We start from the raw sequence: 17,142 nt of genomic DNA on the forward strand, positions 1-17,142 counted from the left end.
TCAGGGATAGTGAGAAGGACTGGGAGGAGGAGTGGAGGGGATAAGAGAGGGACACTGTGTCCCAGAAGCCTAAGGGTGACAACTTGGCTCAGAGCATCCAGATGGTGTCTCTGAAGGTCAGTTGGAAAATCAATGATGGAGGTACAGTTTCTAGTGACCCTAACTCACTGGGCGCTGGCTCCAGGGTCCTCCCAAGCATACAGAGCACGGACTGGACATTGTCGAGCCTCCGATGTAGTTACTACGAAGCAGAAGTGGCCAGAAAGAAAAGCAGAGCTTCCCCCAGGAAGAGCAAGTGTGCTGTGCTACAAATGTGAATAACGTGCTAATGAATCAAAGCAGCTGGGCTCCGCGCCCCGGCAGCTGCGGGAAGAACCCCTGCGGCAGTGACTGATGGGGGCCATGAGACCAAGATGTGTCTGGCTTGAGGATGACCCATGTTCCTATCAAGCCGACTGCACAACTTAACTAAGCAAGCGGCCAGGGCCCCAGAGTCCAGTCCTCACATCTCCATCTGGAGTCCTCGCTCTCCACGGCTTTTGGGAATCTCTTTCCCTTTGTGCCTCCTCCCTGGTGGCTTTCTCTTTGCTCAGCAATAGGACTGGGAATGGGGGAACAGCAGCATCACACGGAACAGTTTTTGTTTGTTTTGTCTGTTTGTTTTGAGATGGAGTCTCACTCTGTTGCCCAGGCTGGAGTGCAGTGGTGCGATCTCGGCTCACTGCAACCTCTGCCTCTCAGGTTCAAGCAATTCCCCTGCCTCAGCCTCCCGAGTAGCTGGGATTACAGGTGCCCACCACCTCGCCCAGCTGATTTTTGTATTTTTAGTAGAACCAGGGTTTCGCCATGTTGGCCAGGCTGGTTTCGAACTCCTGACCTCAGGTGATCCACCCGTCTTGGCCTCCCAAAGTGCTGGGATTACAGGCGTAAGCCACCATGCCTGGCCCAGAACAGTTTTTGTCTGCTTTTGGCAACTCGACCCTTGGTGAGATCCTTTGGGATTTGCTCCAAGTTCTCCTGAGCCCTCAGTCTGGATTCTGAAAATTCAAACAATCCTGGAGCCCAACACCATCTTTGCGGCTTCTATAGTGTCTCAAAATCAGACTGAATAATGCCACAAAGGTGATGATGTCTTAAAAAGAAACAGGATGGGGTCATAGCTGAGGGAGCGCTCAGAGCAGCTCTGGGCAGTTTTGACAGCGTCTCAAACATAGGTGGCTGAGGACCACATAAAGGGTGCACAGATCAGGGAGGAAGAAAAGAAAAATGAGCAACCAAAGAAAAACACACAACTGGTGCTGAACGATTTAGTGCCACCCTCTCTGTGTCTCCCGGTGTCTCCCTGTCTTCTGGGAGCAGCATCTGCACACATGAAGAGCAGGAATCGCATGACTCTGGAGGTGGCACCAATTCCTTGAGGGCCTCTGAGCCCAGAACCAGCCTGAAGTGGTCCACCGAGCAGGCAGACGAGCCCTGGGCTGTGGACAGCCTGCTGATGGAGGCGAGTGGTGCGCACTCACGGGTCACCCTTGTGCATCTTCCTGTCAGGTACCAGACACCCCCACTACAGATATGGCAAATGCTCCTGGCTCTCATCTAGGGGCTGACTGCGAGCGGCATGGAGGCTTAGAGTCAATCCCTCTCCACCTCTGGCCCCCAGAGTGTGAGAACTCAGTCTACTGTGGAGAGGCTTCAAGAGGTGTAATCGACATGCCACAAAAAGTGGAGGGCAGGCAAAAGAAACAGTGTGCCTCAGAATTGCTTGATGCACTGTGCGTGCATGTGTGTGTGTGTGTGTGTGTGTGTGAATAAACACATTAGGAACTAGATGTCGAAAGGAAAATGCTCTTAGGCACAACTAGAATAGTCAGATAAGCGCTGAAGCAGGAGGATAAACTGGATAACGTCTCCGAAAAGTGAGGGATGGGTGAACGCTTAGCCCCTTCGCCCCTCCACCACCAACTAAGCACCTCAGTTACCAGAGATGCACATGGTCTGGGAAGTATGATGGTAGTAAGATACATGTAACATAAAATTTATTATTTGAGCTTTTAAAGTATAGTGGAATTAAGCACATATACCTTGTTGTGAAAGCATCATCACTATCTAGTTCCAGAGCATTTCATATTATTCCACACAGAAACTCCACACCTGTTCAGGACTCACCCCCGATATCTCCTCCCATGAAGCCCTGGAAACCTCCAGTCTCCTTTCTGCCTGTAAGGATTTGCTTATTTGGGACATTTCATATAAATGAAACCCCAAATATCACAATATGTAGTCGTCTGGCTTCTTGAGCTTAGCATTATGTCTTCAAGGTTCATTCATGCTGTAGCACATACTATACTTTTTTTTTTTTTTTTTTTTTTTTTGAGACAGAGTGTTGCTCTTGTTGCCCAGGCTGGAGTGCAGTGGCGCAATCTTGGCTCATTTCAACCTCTGCCTCCCGGGTTCAAGCAATTCTCCTGACTCAGCCTCCCTAGCAGCTGGGATTATAGGCGCCCACCACCATGCCCAGCTAATTTTTGTATTTTTAGTAGAGATGAGGTTTCACCGTGTTGGCCAGGCTGGTCTCGAACTCCTGACCTCAGGTGATCTGCCTGCCTCGGCCTCCCAAAGTGCTGGGATTACAAGCGTGAGCCACTGTGCCCAGCCTCATATGTTTTTATGGCTGAATTAGATTCCATTGTATGGGTGGGCTACGTTTTACTGACCCTCAGTTCATGTACACCTTGTTGTTTCCATCCTTTGACTATTGTGAATAATGTTGCTATGAACACTCATGTACAAATTTTTGTTTGAACACCTGTTTTCAATGTTTTGGGGTATACACCTAGCAGCGGAATTGCAGGGTTGTATTGGCTCTTAGAATTCTAGTAGTCAGAGGGTTATCAGAAACTTAGTCCATTATTTTACAGACGGGGAAACTGAGGCCAAGGGAGGCCATTACTTGCCTCAGAAATTGCAAGGCTGAGAGCAGAGAAGTGTTCTACATGCCACGCTTAACTTCAGTTAAGTCTTATTCTGGACCGTGGATCCCCTAGACACAAGACAATGGGTTCTGCCCAAGAGAGTCACTTGAGGAGCTAGCTTGCCTCTCGCAAGGTCAATAGCCTAATTAAAATTTCCCAAATTAGAAAAATACCACCTCAAAAAAGCTTACTAAAGGGAAGAGTCACATATGATTTATTCCAGAAACAGCGACTTAAATTAATTGCAAAATCTGTTGTAGAGAGTCACACCGATCATGTATAGTCACAAGCATTTAAAAGTTCTAAGAATTAGTTAATTATGGTTTCACATTGTGATGAACCAAGTAGGAGAAAGCCCAGTGGGTGTGCTCAGGGAGCCAGAAATGCACACCAGCTTCACTTTCTGTCTCCCCACTTCCCCTTTTCCTCTTTCTGGTTAGAAAAAGTGAAATTATGTAATTAACATTGAACAATATTTGCAACTTTCAGGAAATGGTACAACACAAGCTGATTGTCCAAGAGCCTGGTACAGAGAACGCCCAGGCCAGTTGGCTGTGGAGGAACCAGCCAGGAGGATAAAGCCTGTCAAGTGCCCAATGTATGGTGTTTGTTTGCTGTTTGTTTGTTTGTTTGTTTGTTTGTTTGTTTGTTTTGAGACGAAATCTCACGTTGTCGCTCAGGCTGTAGTGCAGTGGCACGATCTCGACTCACTGCAACCTCTGCCTTCTGGGTTCAAGTGATTCTCCTGCTTCAGCCTCTTGAGTAGCTGGGATTACAGCCGTGTGCCACCACACCCGGCTGATTTTTGTATTTTTAATAGAGATAGGATTTCACTATGTTGGCCAGGCTGGTCTCGAACTCCTGATCTCAGGGAATCTGCCCACCTTGGCCTCCCAAAATGCTGGAATTACAGACATGAGCCACTTTGCCCAGCCTCAATGCAATATTTTATCTCTGTTCAAAGAGCTCTGCCATTCAAGCAGAAGGATGCTTTAAGAGACAGACAAGATGGTCGTTTGGCTTCTCTCAGCAAAGACAGGGCTGGTTCTGCTTCATCTGCAAACCTCAGCGGCGGCCTGGCATAATCTTCTCTTGGAAGCTGTCTTTAGAGGAGCCGAGGCTTTTAAAGTGGTATCTGACTGCAGGTTTAGATCTATCACTATTAAATCCAGGGGGAGGAAATCAGTGCTGAGTTACCACTTCCTTTCCTTAACCTTGGCAAATACTGAGCCGTGTTGGGCTCATGCTCAGACATTTATCAACACGACCTGATGGGTGACTTGGGCCTCAGCGAAGACGGGCTCCAAGGCCCATCCAGCCTCAGGGACCAGGGAAGTGCCAGGGTGGTGGGACGGTTACTTGCAAACAGCCAGCAGCGTCCTTCCTCTTGCTCTCCTCCTCTGTCATGGGATGGCCCTCCCTGTCATGCAGGAGCACCATGCCCATGGCGCTCCTCCCCTAAACAGTCCCAGGCCAACCCAAGCTCCCTCCAGCGGTCCTTGACCCCAGACACAATAGATGGCCCCCTGACCACCTTCCTCTGGGGGCCTCTGCTTTCTCCGACAACTGAATCACCTGCAGTTGTCACAGGCCCCTCAGAGGCAGAGCCCCCTCTGGGGCTTCTTTGATGCCCCTTGCTGGGCAGTGTTGATGCCTGGGACCAAACAGGAGGGGAAGGCACCTGCGGGCCTTTTCAAGTCACTATGCCTTGGCGGCCTCCCTCGTGGCACCATTGCGGCAGTGTGGAGGGACCCTGCTGGATTTTTACAGTGTTGTTTTTCTGAGAATGGCAGGAAGGGTGGTTTTTCTGAAAAAATCGCTGTCTTCTAGGTCTCTGAGGGACACTGAGGAAGAGGTGCTGGGTCTCCCGTGGTCAGCAGCAGAGAGAGGCACACAGCCCTGACACAAGCCTAGAGATAAATACAGAACGGGACCTGCTCTCAAGGGACCTGAGTCCCTTCTGCAGCCCTGATCCCTTGTGAAATTCTTTATATATCACTTGACCTGTTCACAACCCGATCTTCCCTTTTACTTTGTCCTTCATGAAAAAAAAAAAGTTTCCATGTTACAAATTATAAATGATAGATTAATGTACACAAGGTTGCTGGGGACACACATGGAAATTACGTTGTTCCACACTGAAATTACATGATCTTATTCACTTGCGAACTGCAGTAAAACAAGAAAGGAGATAACATACAGCAACATGGAAACGAGCAGAGAGTTGAGCAACGGTGCTTATCTTTTGCTTGTGGTTTAATTAGAAGAAAATCCTACTCTCAGAAAAATATAGTCCGAAAGAAAGTTTTGGAATTAGCAATAATTTAACACCCAGTAAAATGCCCTTCAGTTAATTCTACCCCTTCAATGCTGCTGGCTCGCATGGGCCACCTGGACCCTGCCTATTAACACCTTCGCAGTCACACAAGACGGGACCTCAAGATAAGCTCTCTCCTGGCCCTACCTCGGGGGCGATAAAACGCCAGTCCTGGATGCACCCCCTCTGCCACAGCCACCGCACGGCCCCCACAGAGTTTGGGGATCACTGAAGCACACACTGAACCACTCAAAGAGCAGAGATGAAGGAAAGGAAACGGTACTTCTAGATCTCGTGATTAAAAGAAAACGCTGCCTGCATGAGAGAAATCAACAAAAACAGGGCACCTTGGGATTCTTAGGGTACAGATATCTGTTTGGGGCACTTCTGTTCTGGTATCAGTGAAACAATATTTTTAGAAAATAGTAACGTGAGCCCACGAAGGAGAGGAGTCGCCAAGCACGCACTGAGGCAGCGGTGCTGAGCACACATCGATGGGCCGCACCAGGCTTCAGGAGCCCCTAGATGCGCGTGGCTCAGAGGGTCCTCGGCCATTCTGTATTTACAGTCTGTATTTCCACGTGTGAGCTATCACGGGACCTGATGGTGGGCTTCTCGTTCTTCCTCTGTTACTTTTTTATAAAGTGAAACCTCAAGTGGACTTCAGCTAATCATTTTTTAAAAGATGCTGTTTCAACTAAAGAATGTATAAGAGTATATGCTGATTTGGGGGAAGCAGTAGGAAAGACTTGCTGGAGAAGAAATGTTCACCAGACAGAAAAAAGAATGAGAAGTGATCACATTTTTCTCTCCTAGCTTCCCATCTACACATGCAGATTATCGTGGAAGAGAGGAAAGCCAGGCGGCTGGGCATATGCTGAAGATTTTGAATAGTTAGAAACCAGTATACATGTAGTAGGCAATCTGGGATTATTTGATTTCAGGAAAATTAATCCTCAATGAAGAGTTGTTCGCCCATTAGTGTCAATGATGTGAGCAGAGATGTGTTGATGACCAGTCGGAGGAAGAAGAGTATGCCTTCTCCTCCTTCCTTTCCCTTCCCTTCCAATTTGCAGTATTTTAGGCCTCTCCCAAAGAAATGATAACTGCCTCATTCTGTTACGTATCAAGACAAAACAATCTCCTTGAGACTGAGATTTAAAGTTCACACAAACGTTCCGGAAGGGATCCAGTCGGTACGGGTTTTGCCAGCCCTGCAGGCCAGCTCGTGCCACGCCTGCGCACTCTTCCGCCGAGCTAAAAATCTGAGCTGTGGAAGTAAAGGACAAGTGACAGGTCCAGGGAGTCCACGCAGGCAGCCGGCTTGCGACTCTGAGCCCTCTGCGCACAGGCCACACGAACCACTCAAAGAGCAGAGACGAAGGAAAGGAAACGGTACTTCCAGATCTCGTGATTAAAAGAAAACGCTGCCTGCTTGCATTTTCACATACAGAATGCTAATTCAACGTAGAACAGACAAAGAAAGCCACCGTGGCAGCAGAGCCCGAGATTGTACATGACTGGCCTGTGCTTTCTTTTAGGAGGTTGTTCATGCTCCAAGCTGTCTCTCATGGAGCCCCTGCCTCGGAAGCAGGCCAAACTTTCTCCACCCTTCAGCAGGGGCATTTACTTACAGAGATTTAACAGAAATGCTAGGGTGGCATTTTGTCTGGAAAGCAATAGAAAAACAGTAGTAACGACGAAAGTTTCCATTTTTTCTCCACGGGGAAGATGGCAAAACGGTCTCTAACCTTCCCCTCTCACAGCAAAAGGCTAAAAAGCTGCCCTAGCCCCTCCTGGGGGGAACTGCTCTGCCTGGTGCTCCGGAAAGGCTCTGCCTGTGACCACACCACAAACCTCAGCCACAGGGTGGGGTCTGATGTTTAGTCAAGCTCGAAGGGTTAATACAAATCAAGGAGTTTGCCCAGATCTTTCCTGTCAGTCACACACCAGACCTGCACATCCAGAAACACAGAGGTGAACTGCCCATCAAATTAGACAGTGAGAAATAGGAATCTAATGCCAGACCACATAACACAATTTACCATTTCCTCCCTGAAGATGCTGATGGCTATTTTTTTAAGACAGAATGTGAACTAAAAAGTCAGGAGTATTTTCCAGGATAATCGAATTTGATAACCGAAAGCTCTTCTGAGTTCAACCCTGTCTTTCATTTCAGTGAAGGGAAATTCTGAACTAAAGGAAAGAGAGATATGTCTAAGTTTAAAGGCATTGCTCTTAGGATCTGAGAAGTAAAACTATAGTTCTACATGAGGCTTCGAGAGAAGCTGGGTCATCTAAATCTTTCCCTGGCCAAATAACAGAGGAAAACAATATTATGATAGAAAACTGCTCAGTGAGGGACAGCCCCAGCAGACACTGCACTCAGCTCGTGCCATCATGCTCTCACATCCTCATAATCACAGGATCATCATGTTATTCTAAACACCGCAGTTGTGGATGAAATAGCCCAGATATCTGCAGCATGTCAGATACCGTTTGGGTTCAAAATGACTCTATTTTTAACTAAACACTAAAAAATTTCCCTCATGTTGGAATCAAGTTATGTGCTGGCTTTTCCAATTTCAGATCCAAGTCTCCTTTTGAAGTGACAACCATTAATAATCACTGAAGAGAAATCCCACTGTGCCTCAGTTTACAACAGCTTAAAATTCACCTTGTTAATGCTACCGCCCTCATTTCCAAATCGGCATCAGGTAAGGTGTAGTTTAATATCACTCAATCTCACTCAACGGGTTACTACCAAACAAAAACACAAAATAGGTTTCTAAAACAATTATTGATTAAAAATAACTATAACAGGGCTTAGAGTTTAAGTCTCTCTCTCCCCCCCGCCCCACTCCTCTGCTATATCCTGTCCCTTTCACTGTGTTTGCCTCCAAATACTAAAACTCCAATCTCTATACTTCTTGATGAATAATTTTTATAAATCATTGGCTTTAGAATTGCATGTGTATACTTAATGAAATTTAATATAAAATTAGTATCTTAAAAAGCAAATATAACACAGGTATCAGTTTAAGGTAGATACTTCCCAAAATGTTTTATAAAATATTTTCTTTATTAGTATAGGAATAAATGTATTGCTATTATAATTGGTATTTTACCTTTCATATTTCTGGGATACTACTCTTTATTTAAGACTTATAAGGAACCACAGATTTAAACTAAAGTTATGAGTTATAGTGCTCTGCTCAGAAAGAGTTATATATTGGAAATATATTGAGATTCTCAAATGGCATCAGAAAAAAAATGTGGAGTTTTGCTCAAGTCACATTTTTAGTTTATTGCTCTGAGATAAAGCTTAGTAGTAATTTCTTAGATAATTTGCTTATCTAAGTATATAGATTTAATATTTTTATGGAATATCTTTTTTATTTTAATTTTCAGATAATTATAGATTCACAGGAGGTTGCAAGAAATATTATACAGAGATTCTCATATATTCACTCCTTTCTCCCAATGATGACATCTTGCAAAACTACAGTACAATTATCATAATCAGGAAACTGGCATCAATATCATCCCCAGACCTTATTCAGATTTCACCAGTTTTACATGCACTCCTGTGTGTGTGTGTGTGTGTGTGTGTGTGTGTGTGTGTTTAGTGCTGTGCAATTTTATCATGTGTAGACTCAGGTGACCATGTGGAATATCTTTTTAATCAGTTTCTGTTTGTAGTGTTTCATCTTGGCTTTACTTTTGAAAACAGAATCGATTAGATTCTGTTTCTCCTTTATGGTTTTCCTTTCCTTGGCTACAGTAACTTATTCATCTCTTCTTTGCATGTTATTGCCTCATTTGTGAACTCTCTGCTAGCGGAGAGCTCTGTATTTGGTTTGCTTTTGCAGCACATTCATCCTTTCCCAGGAAAAGGCACAAACATAAACAGACATTCCAGCATTCACGGGGTTTTAAAGACACCAGTGAGAATAGATTAATATAAATACTAAGCTTAAAAACTGTCATAAAAGTTCAGCCTTTAAAATTGGCTTATTAAAATATTTGTTTTTTTTTAAAGCCCAGATTTAAACTAAAGTTATGAGTTATAGTGCTCTGCTCAGAAAGAGTTTACTTTATGTGTGTGGGTTTTTTTTTAATTTTTAAATTTTTATTTTTTTGCCAGGCAAAAGGAATCCGGCATCTGTGCTGTCTACCCAGAACAGAGTGAAGCAAGGATGACAAGAACATGGTTCCGCTCAAGATCTGTCTGAAAATGAGTTTCAGGAAACCTCAGTGAAGTATTCTATCTCAAATGGCCTCAGACACTGAAGTCTGAGGAAGTCCCTCTCCAGCAAGATGAGTAGTAAGACTTCCCTGATGCAAGGCCGAAAGGACTGCTGATACTTAAGGGGACAAGACCCACACGAACAGGTCAAATCCCTACATCAGATCTCATTGATAAGTATTTTGTAACCAAACATTGCTTATATTCCAGGGAGCTCAGCCTTTCATTCTACTTCTAAGCAAGCAAAAGCTCCGTTGGGATTCTGCATTTCTGTTCTTCTCCACGAAGAACTGATTTTCTAGCATCCCGAATACAGCAGTTAACAAACACCTTCGAGAAGTAAATTTTCAGGAGGGAGGAAAAGGCTAACGTATATTAGATGGTGAAGGGGCCATGCAATTTCTTCAAAGGAGCTAAAAGTTCTCAGAAAAAAAAAAGTTTGTTGAGTAAGGTAACCTATTGCAAATCTGTGCACACTTTGCAGAAGTTAGAGAAGATGTTTTCTTTAACCACACAGCAGGGAAGAGGACAAACTTCTGATAAACTAATGGTCACCTTCCCCCATCCTCCAAGCCAGGTGGCCGGGACCCTGCTCCAAAGGCTCAGGCATTTAATGAGAATACTAAAAAAATCCTTTTGAGATTTTTCCATGAGATGAATCCAACTGACTGGCCAAAGACACCTGATTTATTGTCTAATTGTGCTTTTAAATACCAGGCCAAAGAAGAAAGGCAGGATAGATATCAGCACCAGCCGCACTCCACCATCTCTTGTGTTTCTCTTCCTTTCAAAGGACAACTTAGGCTTTGTGCTGCTGTTAGTCTCGACACAATTTCTTCACATACGTGAAAACATCCCACATCAAACATTAAAATCACTTACAATGTACTGAAATGTCTAGAGATTCTTTACTGATGCATATAATTAATGTTTCTTAGAAATGCTACAAATAAAAACAAATGCTGTTTAGCAACATTTTCAGGAATCAAACGAATTATAATTGTATTGATCTGACAGGGAATAATGAGTTAAAAACAAAAAGAATGACAAGATGTTTGCCTAACGTGCCTGATAGATAAAAACAAGGCGTGTCCAGAATCATTCATGGATAAAATTTTTCCATATTTCTTTTCTCTCCTTTTCGAGTATCTACTTAAAGAAACTAGCTTGTTTGAACTACTCAGTTATAGTCCAGTACATAAAAATAAAAATAAATAGGCTCCTTATAGATCATCGGCTCTCCCACTACCTGTGTAATTATCGATTATATTTTTAAGGAATTTTTTTTTTCCAAATAAGCTCTTAGCACTGTTTTTATTTATTTATGGCATGTGTTGCATTTTATTTTTCTATAATCTTTAATGGTTACCTATGGCTGATTCTCTAAGTTTTGAGGAATGCGATTATTTTTAAATGAATTTTAAATGTTCCTACTAAATTTTAGCAGCATCATATCTACTGGTATTTGTTTTCAGTAATTTTCTGGAGGGCAGTCTTAACGATAATTACAGTGACATTTTCCTTAAACATGGCTCAGTGTGTGTGTTTTTAAAAAGATGACATTCCTCATCTGTTTGTTCTTATTTCAGATGTGCTATAAACCATGAATGAGGTAAAGCATAAATGGAAGCAACTAATGGAAGCTCATTATTTAGGCAGCGAAAACCAGAATTAATGTATTACCCCACTGTAGTGTTTAGTACTCAGCCAATCCAAACTTTCCTAGAGAAATATGTGATTTGAGACACTTTCCATATGTTTTTGACAAAGACAGGAGAAGATTCCCACAAGTTATTTTCTGCTGAAAATTCTTCTTAAAAACTATACAGTTATCATTATCTCAGGAGGCTCTCCTCATCGAAAGAATTTTCAGTGACATCGAAATAAAAGTTGAAAAAATGAAATAAAACCCACCTGTGCTAGATCAGCTTTTCGTGGCCTCGGCAACAACATTCGCAGATATTATAGTACCACATAAAAAAAGAAATAGATATGTTTGGGAGAATAGGCGGCCGGGTGCTCTTGATTAATCTAAATTCCTTCTGTGTGAAGTAGAGACTTTCATAAAAAACATCACAAGATGTGCGAGGAACTAAAACATACTAAGGAGGAAGGATTTTTAACGCGGCCCCGGCAAAAAGAATCCTGTGCCCCTCCATGGCCCAGGATGGCGGATGAGAGAGGGGCTCGCCTGCTCACGGAGCCTCTGGGAAAGGACGGCGCCTCTGTGGCTCGAGCCTGTCTAAAGGGACTTGAAAGGTGTCTGGTGAAAAGGACCCGGTGCAGGACGTCCTAATCGCTCTTCCAGAGGAAACCAGAACTTCGAGTGCTCCTGGCCGCTGTGTCCCCCGAGCCTTCTCCTCGTGCAGGGAGGGCCCGGCGCGCACCGCCTCCCTGACCCCCAGACCTGTGTCCCAGCCTGGACCCCTCGCCCACCCCTGCGGGGTTGGACCCCAGGACGCGGCGCGGGCGGGGCCCCTCCCGGGCACTCCAGGGTCAAGGTTGGGACTCAGGGCTCCCAACTCCTAGGTCGGCTCCACCTGCCTGCCGGCGCCTTGGGGCTCCGCGCGGCTGCGTCCGACCCCCCTGCTTCAGCGCTCCAGGCTCTGCGCCCTCGGCCCAGGGCCCTTCTCGGGCACTCCCGGCCCTGCGGCTGCTCCGGCCCCGAAGCGCAGGGCAGTTTCCTCTCGCCCGCCCCAGGCAAACCCTGGAGCCGCAGGCCCGCACCTCTATGCCTACTGGGTCGGCCAGGGGACCCCAGGCGCCAGCAGCTGGGGAGATCTGAGTGTCCGCCCGACGAACGCGCTCTACCCATGCCCCGGAAGAGAGCGAAGCCATTAGCCCGACACCACCGGCTCGGGCAGCTTCACGGGCGGCCTGCGCTGCGGCGGACGCAAAGGGCAGCCAGTCCCCATCTCCCAGTCCCCGGTAGGTTTCTCCGATGCCCGTCCCTTCCACCGCCAACCACCGACACCCTCACACCACGGAGAATGAAAAATGCGAACATTTGTCTAAGTATCTTCGGACCGCGCCGGGGAAGTCACCGGTCCGCCGGTTCCCAACTGACACCCTCGCATGGAAGTTTGCACTCAGGGGTGTCCCTGGGACTGGGAGCGTCCCTCCTGCCCGCCTTCGTTGCTAAGAGGAAAAGCGCACGGCATCCACACCACCGCGGCCCGCGGGGCCTTCCCGAGGAGACACGCGCAGGCCCCAGCGCCCCTGCGCCCCTGCCGCCCGCCCCCCGCAGCGGAGGGCGCCCGTCCCGCGCGCAGCACCTACCCTGGCGCGCCGGTCCGGAGGTGGGTGGCGCGGCGCTAGTGGGAGGCGGACATGGACCACGCGCCCTCCATGCGCCACACGGAGAAGGCGTAGCTGAGGCGCTCGTGGGCCACGTAGCTGCAGCTGGTCATCTTATTGTCCATCTCGTCGCTCTGCAGGACCTGGTAGAGGAAGTCTATGTACCTGGCGGCCAGCTTGAGCGTCTGGATCTTGCTCAGCTTGTCAGAGGGCAGCGTGGGGATGATCTTGCGCAGCGCCGCGAAGGCCTCGTTGAGGGACTGGGTGCGCTGGCGCTCGCGCACGTTGGCCAGGATGCGCTGGCTCTGCAGCTCCTCGAAGGACTGCGCACTGGGGCTGCCCTTCTTGCCGCGCTTGCCCGGGGTCGGGCTGCCATCTTCGCTCGACTTCTTGCTGTAGCGCCGCTTCCGGCCGAAGCGCTTGGGCTGCCGCTCGAGCTCCTCCTCGCTGGTGCCCAGGCTGTCCACGGGGGACACGGGCGAGCTGGAGCCCTCCTCCATGGCGCCCGCCCGGCGCGCGTGGGCCTGGGGGCGCCGGGGCGCCGAGCGCGCGCCGCTGGCCAAGCCGGCGGTCGCCGAGTACACGCTCTCGGAGTTGCTGGAAAGGCTCTGATTTCAAGGCCGGCTTGTGCAAAAACCGAGGTCTCCGGGAGAGGAAGTTATTCTAACTTTTTTGGAAACTCTAGCCGGGCTGGGTTGCTAAATAGTTGTCAGGAGCTAGGGCGGCGCGCTGATTGGCCGCGGTGGCCGGGGGCAGGACAAGTTCTGGGGCCTTCGCCGGCCGCCCCCGCCCCCCGGCGCGGCACTTTCAGTTTTGCCTCCCCCTTCGGCCCCTGCCTCGGAGGGCATCCCGGGGGCCGGGTCCTCGCACGCCGCCCGCGCCCCCACCCCGAACGCAGGACACTCTCCGGCCGCCCCGAGCCCTAGGCCTGGCCAAGCCTGGCTTTGTCTGCGCCTTAACGTAGAGATCGGCCCCCACTGGGCTTTGGGGGGGTCTCTCTCTCGGCGTGAGGGGCTCGAGAGGCGAGTCCAGCCCCAGATGCGCTCCCCGAAGATAAGGACACAGCCAGAAGCCTCCTCGACCTGTGTGGGTCTTGGTGGCCCCCGGGCGCACAGCTAGTCTGCACCGCGGCCCGCAAGCTTAGGCCTGGGGTCTGGGGAGCTGCACGGGCAGCGGTCTCGGTGCCCCGACCGCCAGTGTAAGGACAGTCAGTGATCCCTGGAGACGCCCGTGCCCAAGGACATGCCGCCAAGATCCGTGGAGATGCCACCCTTCGGGTTAGCGTGCATGTCGGGGACCATTTCTCACCCGGGCTTGTTGGGGAGCTCCGGCCCGATGCCTTTCCCGAACCTTCTTCTAACTCCTTTAAAACAACGCCACAGCGAGCCTCTGCGGGAGCGCCCGGTGTCCGCCGCGCCCGCCTGCCTGGCTCTGCCCGGGGTTGCTGGGCGCGGGTTGGGGCGCCTGCCGGCCCGCCTTGTCCTGCCCCAGCCTCTGCGCTCCGCCTTAGCTTCGCGGGTCAGCGGAGGACGGAGGGCGCTCCAGGAGTTGCACGAGGCTGTCCCGGGCCCGGCCTCCGCTGCGCTGGGCGCCAGCGGGCAGCTCCGAGCAGGAGGGTGCAGGGTGGCTGGAGTGTGGGGCCCGGCCTCGGTGAGCGACACCATGGACCCCGGCCCCCGGGCCATCTGGACGCCGAGCGTGAGCGCGTTTGAAGTGGTTCGGGGGCTCTTTGTTCGCCAGGCCGCTCTGGCTCTGGGCCTGGAGGTGGTTTACGGCTTGGATGCCTTTGAACCTATTCCCAGGTGACCCGGGCTCAATTAGGCCTGGGCCTGAACCGGGCTGTCAGGCAAGCTGCGTGATCAAGGGCGGGCTGGGCCCTTTTATTGAAGTTGAACCCGGGGCCGGGGAGTGCTCGGCCTCCGCCGCTCCTCCGGCAGGCCAGGCGGGCCGCGAGGTGGGGCCCGCGGGCCGCGACCACCGCGTTGGGAAACCCGAGGACAGCAGAGAGCGGGTTCTTCGCGCCCCTGTCTAAGGGCCCTGGCTCCGGCCGTTCTAGGGGACGTTTTACTAACAATCCATCAAGGAAGGCAGAACGCCAAGGAGCAGGCCCTCGCATGCATGTGACTCGGTAGCAGCGCCCTGCGCAGTGTCTGCGCACGGGACCCGCGGCTTCAGTTCCATGACTAAAGGTTCTGCAGAGCCACCGCACCCAGCCCCACCCGGCCTGACCGCCCTACTTCCTCCGCGCTGGGAAGGCCCACGGCCCCTCTAGTACAGCAAAATAGCTTTCCGGGTCCCTTTCTTCAAAATTCTCAAATAAAAATTTAAGGAACGAGAGAGAGAGAGAGAAGCCAGGTCCCCAGCAGTCCTGCCTGTGCTGGGCTGAATCCCTTCCTGGGGCTTCACGTCAAATGGACAGGGCCTGTTTTCCCCAAACTGGCCTTTCCCTGGTTTCTTTGCTCAGAGCAGTAATAGTAGCGATTTGCTGCTTTTTTTGCCAGCCCTGTGTGGGTCCAAGGACCCAGATCCAGCGACATCTCCCACTTCCCAGATGCAGAGGGCTTTTACTGAGGAGCGGAGCTGCCTGGTAGCCTGCTTCGCCACCCCTGTCTCCCTGTCTGCTTGCCCCTATGTCACTCTGGCTCTGTCTGTGTGTCTTTTTCGCTGTCCTTCTTTCTGTCTCTCTCTCCAGCAGAGAGAGTTCATACTTTAGTTTGAAAGAAAAACAGCTCAGCTTTGGTCCAGAGCAGCCCAGGGCTCAGCCCAGCCCTGAGGACCAGAGGTCCCGGGGACGCCTTGGAAGGGGAGCGCAAGCTGGGTTGCAGGCTCTTCTTTGCCTAGGGAGATGGGCCTGGAGGATTTCACCTGCGACCCCCGGGGCGCCCAGGTCCTGTTATAACCGGCAGCCCAGTGCAATCGTCTGGATGCACTTTCCTCATGGCGTGTCTTTTCTATTTTAAAATACTTTAACAATGATTAAAGTACTGGAGTCTGTGATACTGACGGGTGCTTGCAGAAAACCTTGGTTAACGGAATTTGGAGTGTCTTTCTTATGCTGTATTGCCAGCCCCTCACAGTCATTACCTGGGCAGTGACCCCTTGCATAAACAGGAGAAAATAAGGCACGGTGACATTTAGCAGCATTTCCAAAGTCACCTGCAGGTTGTCTGGGGAAGTGACAGCATTCTTCTCTTTTGAGGAGGAGAATTTGCTGAATTAAAACCCAAATGAAAATGTCATCAGTTTGGGAAATAATACTCAGGTTATTGATTTAGTTTGAGTTTTTTTTTTTCTTTCAAAAATTAAGTCAGTGATAAGGCTAATAAAGCCAATGTATTAATAGCATAAGTACTATAATGTATCTCTGTGTGAATATTCTTTGCAGGACCACCCAGGCTCACTTGGACTTGAATTAAATATCACGCAATAAAGATTCACAGAAGTAAACACAGGTCTTGGGGTACTTATTCATTATTGAGTATGGAAAATCCTGTGAATGCTTCCTTTCATATATGTAAAAAAGTGTGCTTTGTTTCATGTGACTTTGTGTTTTTTAAAAAAATGACCTGGTGTTCTGAAAGATTCTTCTATTGCACGTTTTCCTTAGGGCAGCAAGTAAGAGAAGGTGCCATGTTTTCACAGCGAATTTGACGGCTATTAGTTTGGCTTTAATCTTGCTGCAGTGGAATGACACTGCTGGGATTGTCACCTGGGGATAGTCTTCAAGAATAGGGGCCAGGCATGGTGGCTCATGCCTGTAATCCCCCCAGCATTTTGGGAGGCCGAGGCGGGTGGATCACCTGAGGTTGGGAGGTCGAGACCAGCCTGGACAACATGGTGAAAACCCATCCGTACTAAAAATACAAAAATTAGCCCGGCGTGGTGGTGCACGCCTGTAATCTCCGCTACTCGGGAGGCTGAGGCAGGAGAATCACTTGAACCCAGGAGGTGGAGATTGCAGTGAGCCGAGATCACGCCACTGCACTCCAGCCTGGGTGCAAGAGCAAGACTGTGTCAAAACACACACGCACACACACACACACACACACACACAATAGGATGATGCAATTATACAGCCCCTGGGCTTTCTTGGGACAATAAACTGTGTACTTGCTCAGATGTGAAAAACATTTAGTAAACTCCCAGGAGCTATATAAAGCAATGAATGTATATATTTGAATGCCATTGTTGCTACCGTTTGTCAAAATGCCTGCACAGGTGAACCCACTTGAGCTCTTCACCAGATCCTTTTGTAGTTTAACTCTATAAAGTTCTTGATGGAGCCAAGAGACAAAAACCAAGATATT

At 49.0% G+C, this 17,142-nt stretch overlaps 2 protein-coding genes across 3 annotated transcripts in view; one reads left to right on the forward strand and one right to left on the reverse strand.

The window, feature by feature from the left end:
* TWIST2 (twist family bHLH transcription factor 2) overlaps positions 1-13,515 on the reverse strand; it is a 63,471-nt gene extending 49,956 nt beyond the window's left edge. Inside the window, exon 1 of one of the 2 annotated variants that reach the window (XM_010360804.2) lies at positions 12,818-13,503. In XM_010360804.2, the coding sequence (XP_010359106.1) occupies positions 12,853-13,335 (483 nt within the window). In that variant the 5' untranslated portion in view covers positions 13,336-13,503 and the 3' untranslated portion in view covers positions 12,818-12,852. Of the gene's footprint in view, positions 1-12,817 lie in introns of both variants that reach the window. The other variant, XM_030916903.1, reaches the window with a different exon arrangement.
* A 41-nt stretch (positions 13,516-13,556) lies between these two features.
* On the forward strand, positions 13,557-17,009 carry LOC104660458. The gene has a single exon (XM_030916902.1). The coding sequence runs from the start codon at positions 14,078-14,080 to the stop codon at positions 14,639-14,641; it is 564 nt and encodes a 187-aa protein (XP_030772762.1). The 5' UTR covers positions 13,557-14,077; the 3' UTR covers positions 14,642-17,009.
* Positions 17,010-17,142: the final 133 nt, after the last annotated feature.

This window comes from Rhinopithecus roxellana, chromosome 14, assembly GCF_007565055.1.
Source record: "Rhinopithecus roxellana isolate Shanxi Qingling chromosome 14, ASM756505v1, whole genome shotgun sequence".
Lineage (NCBI taxonomy): Eukaryota > Metazoa > Chordata > Mammalia > Primates > Cercopithecidae > Rhinopithecus > Rhinopithecus roxellana.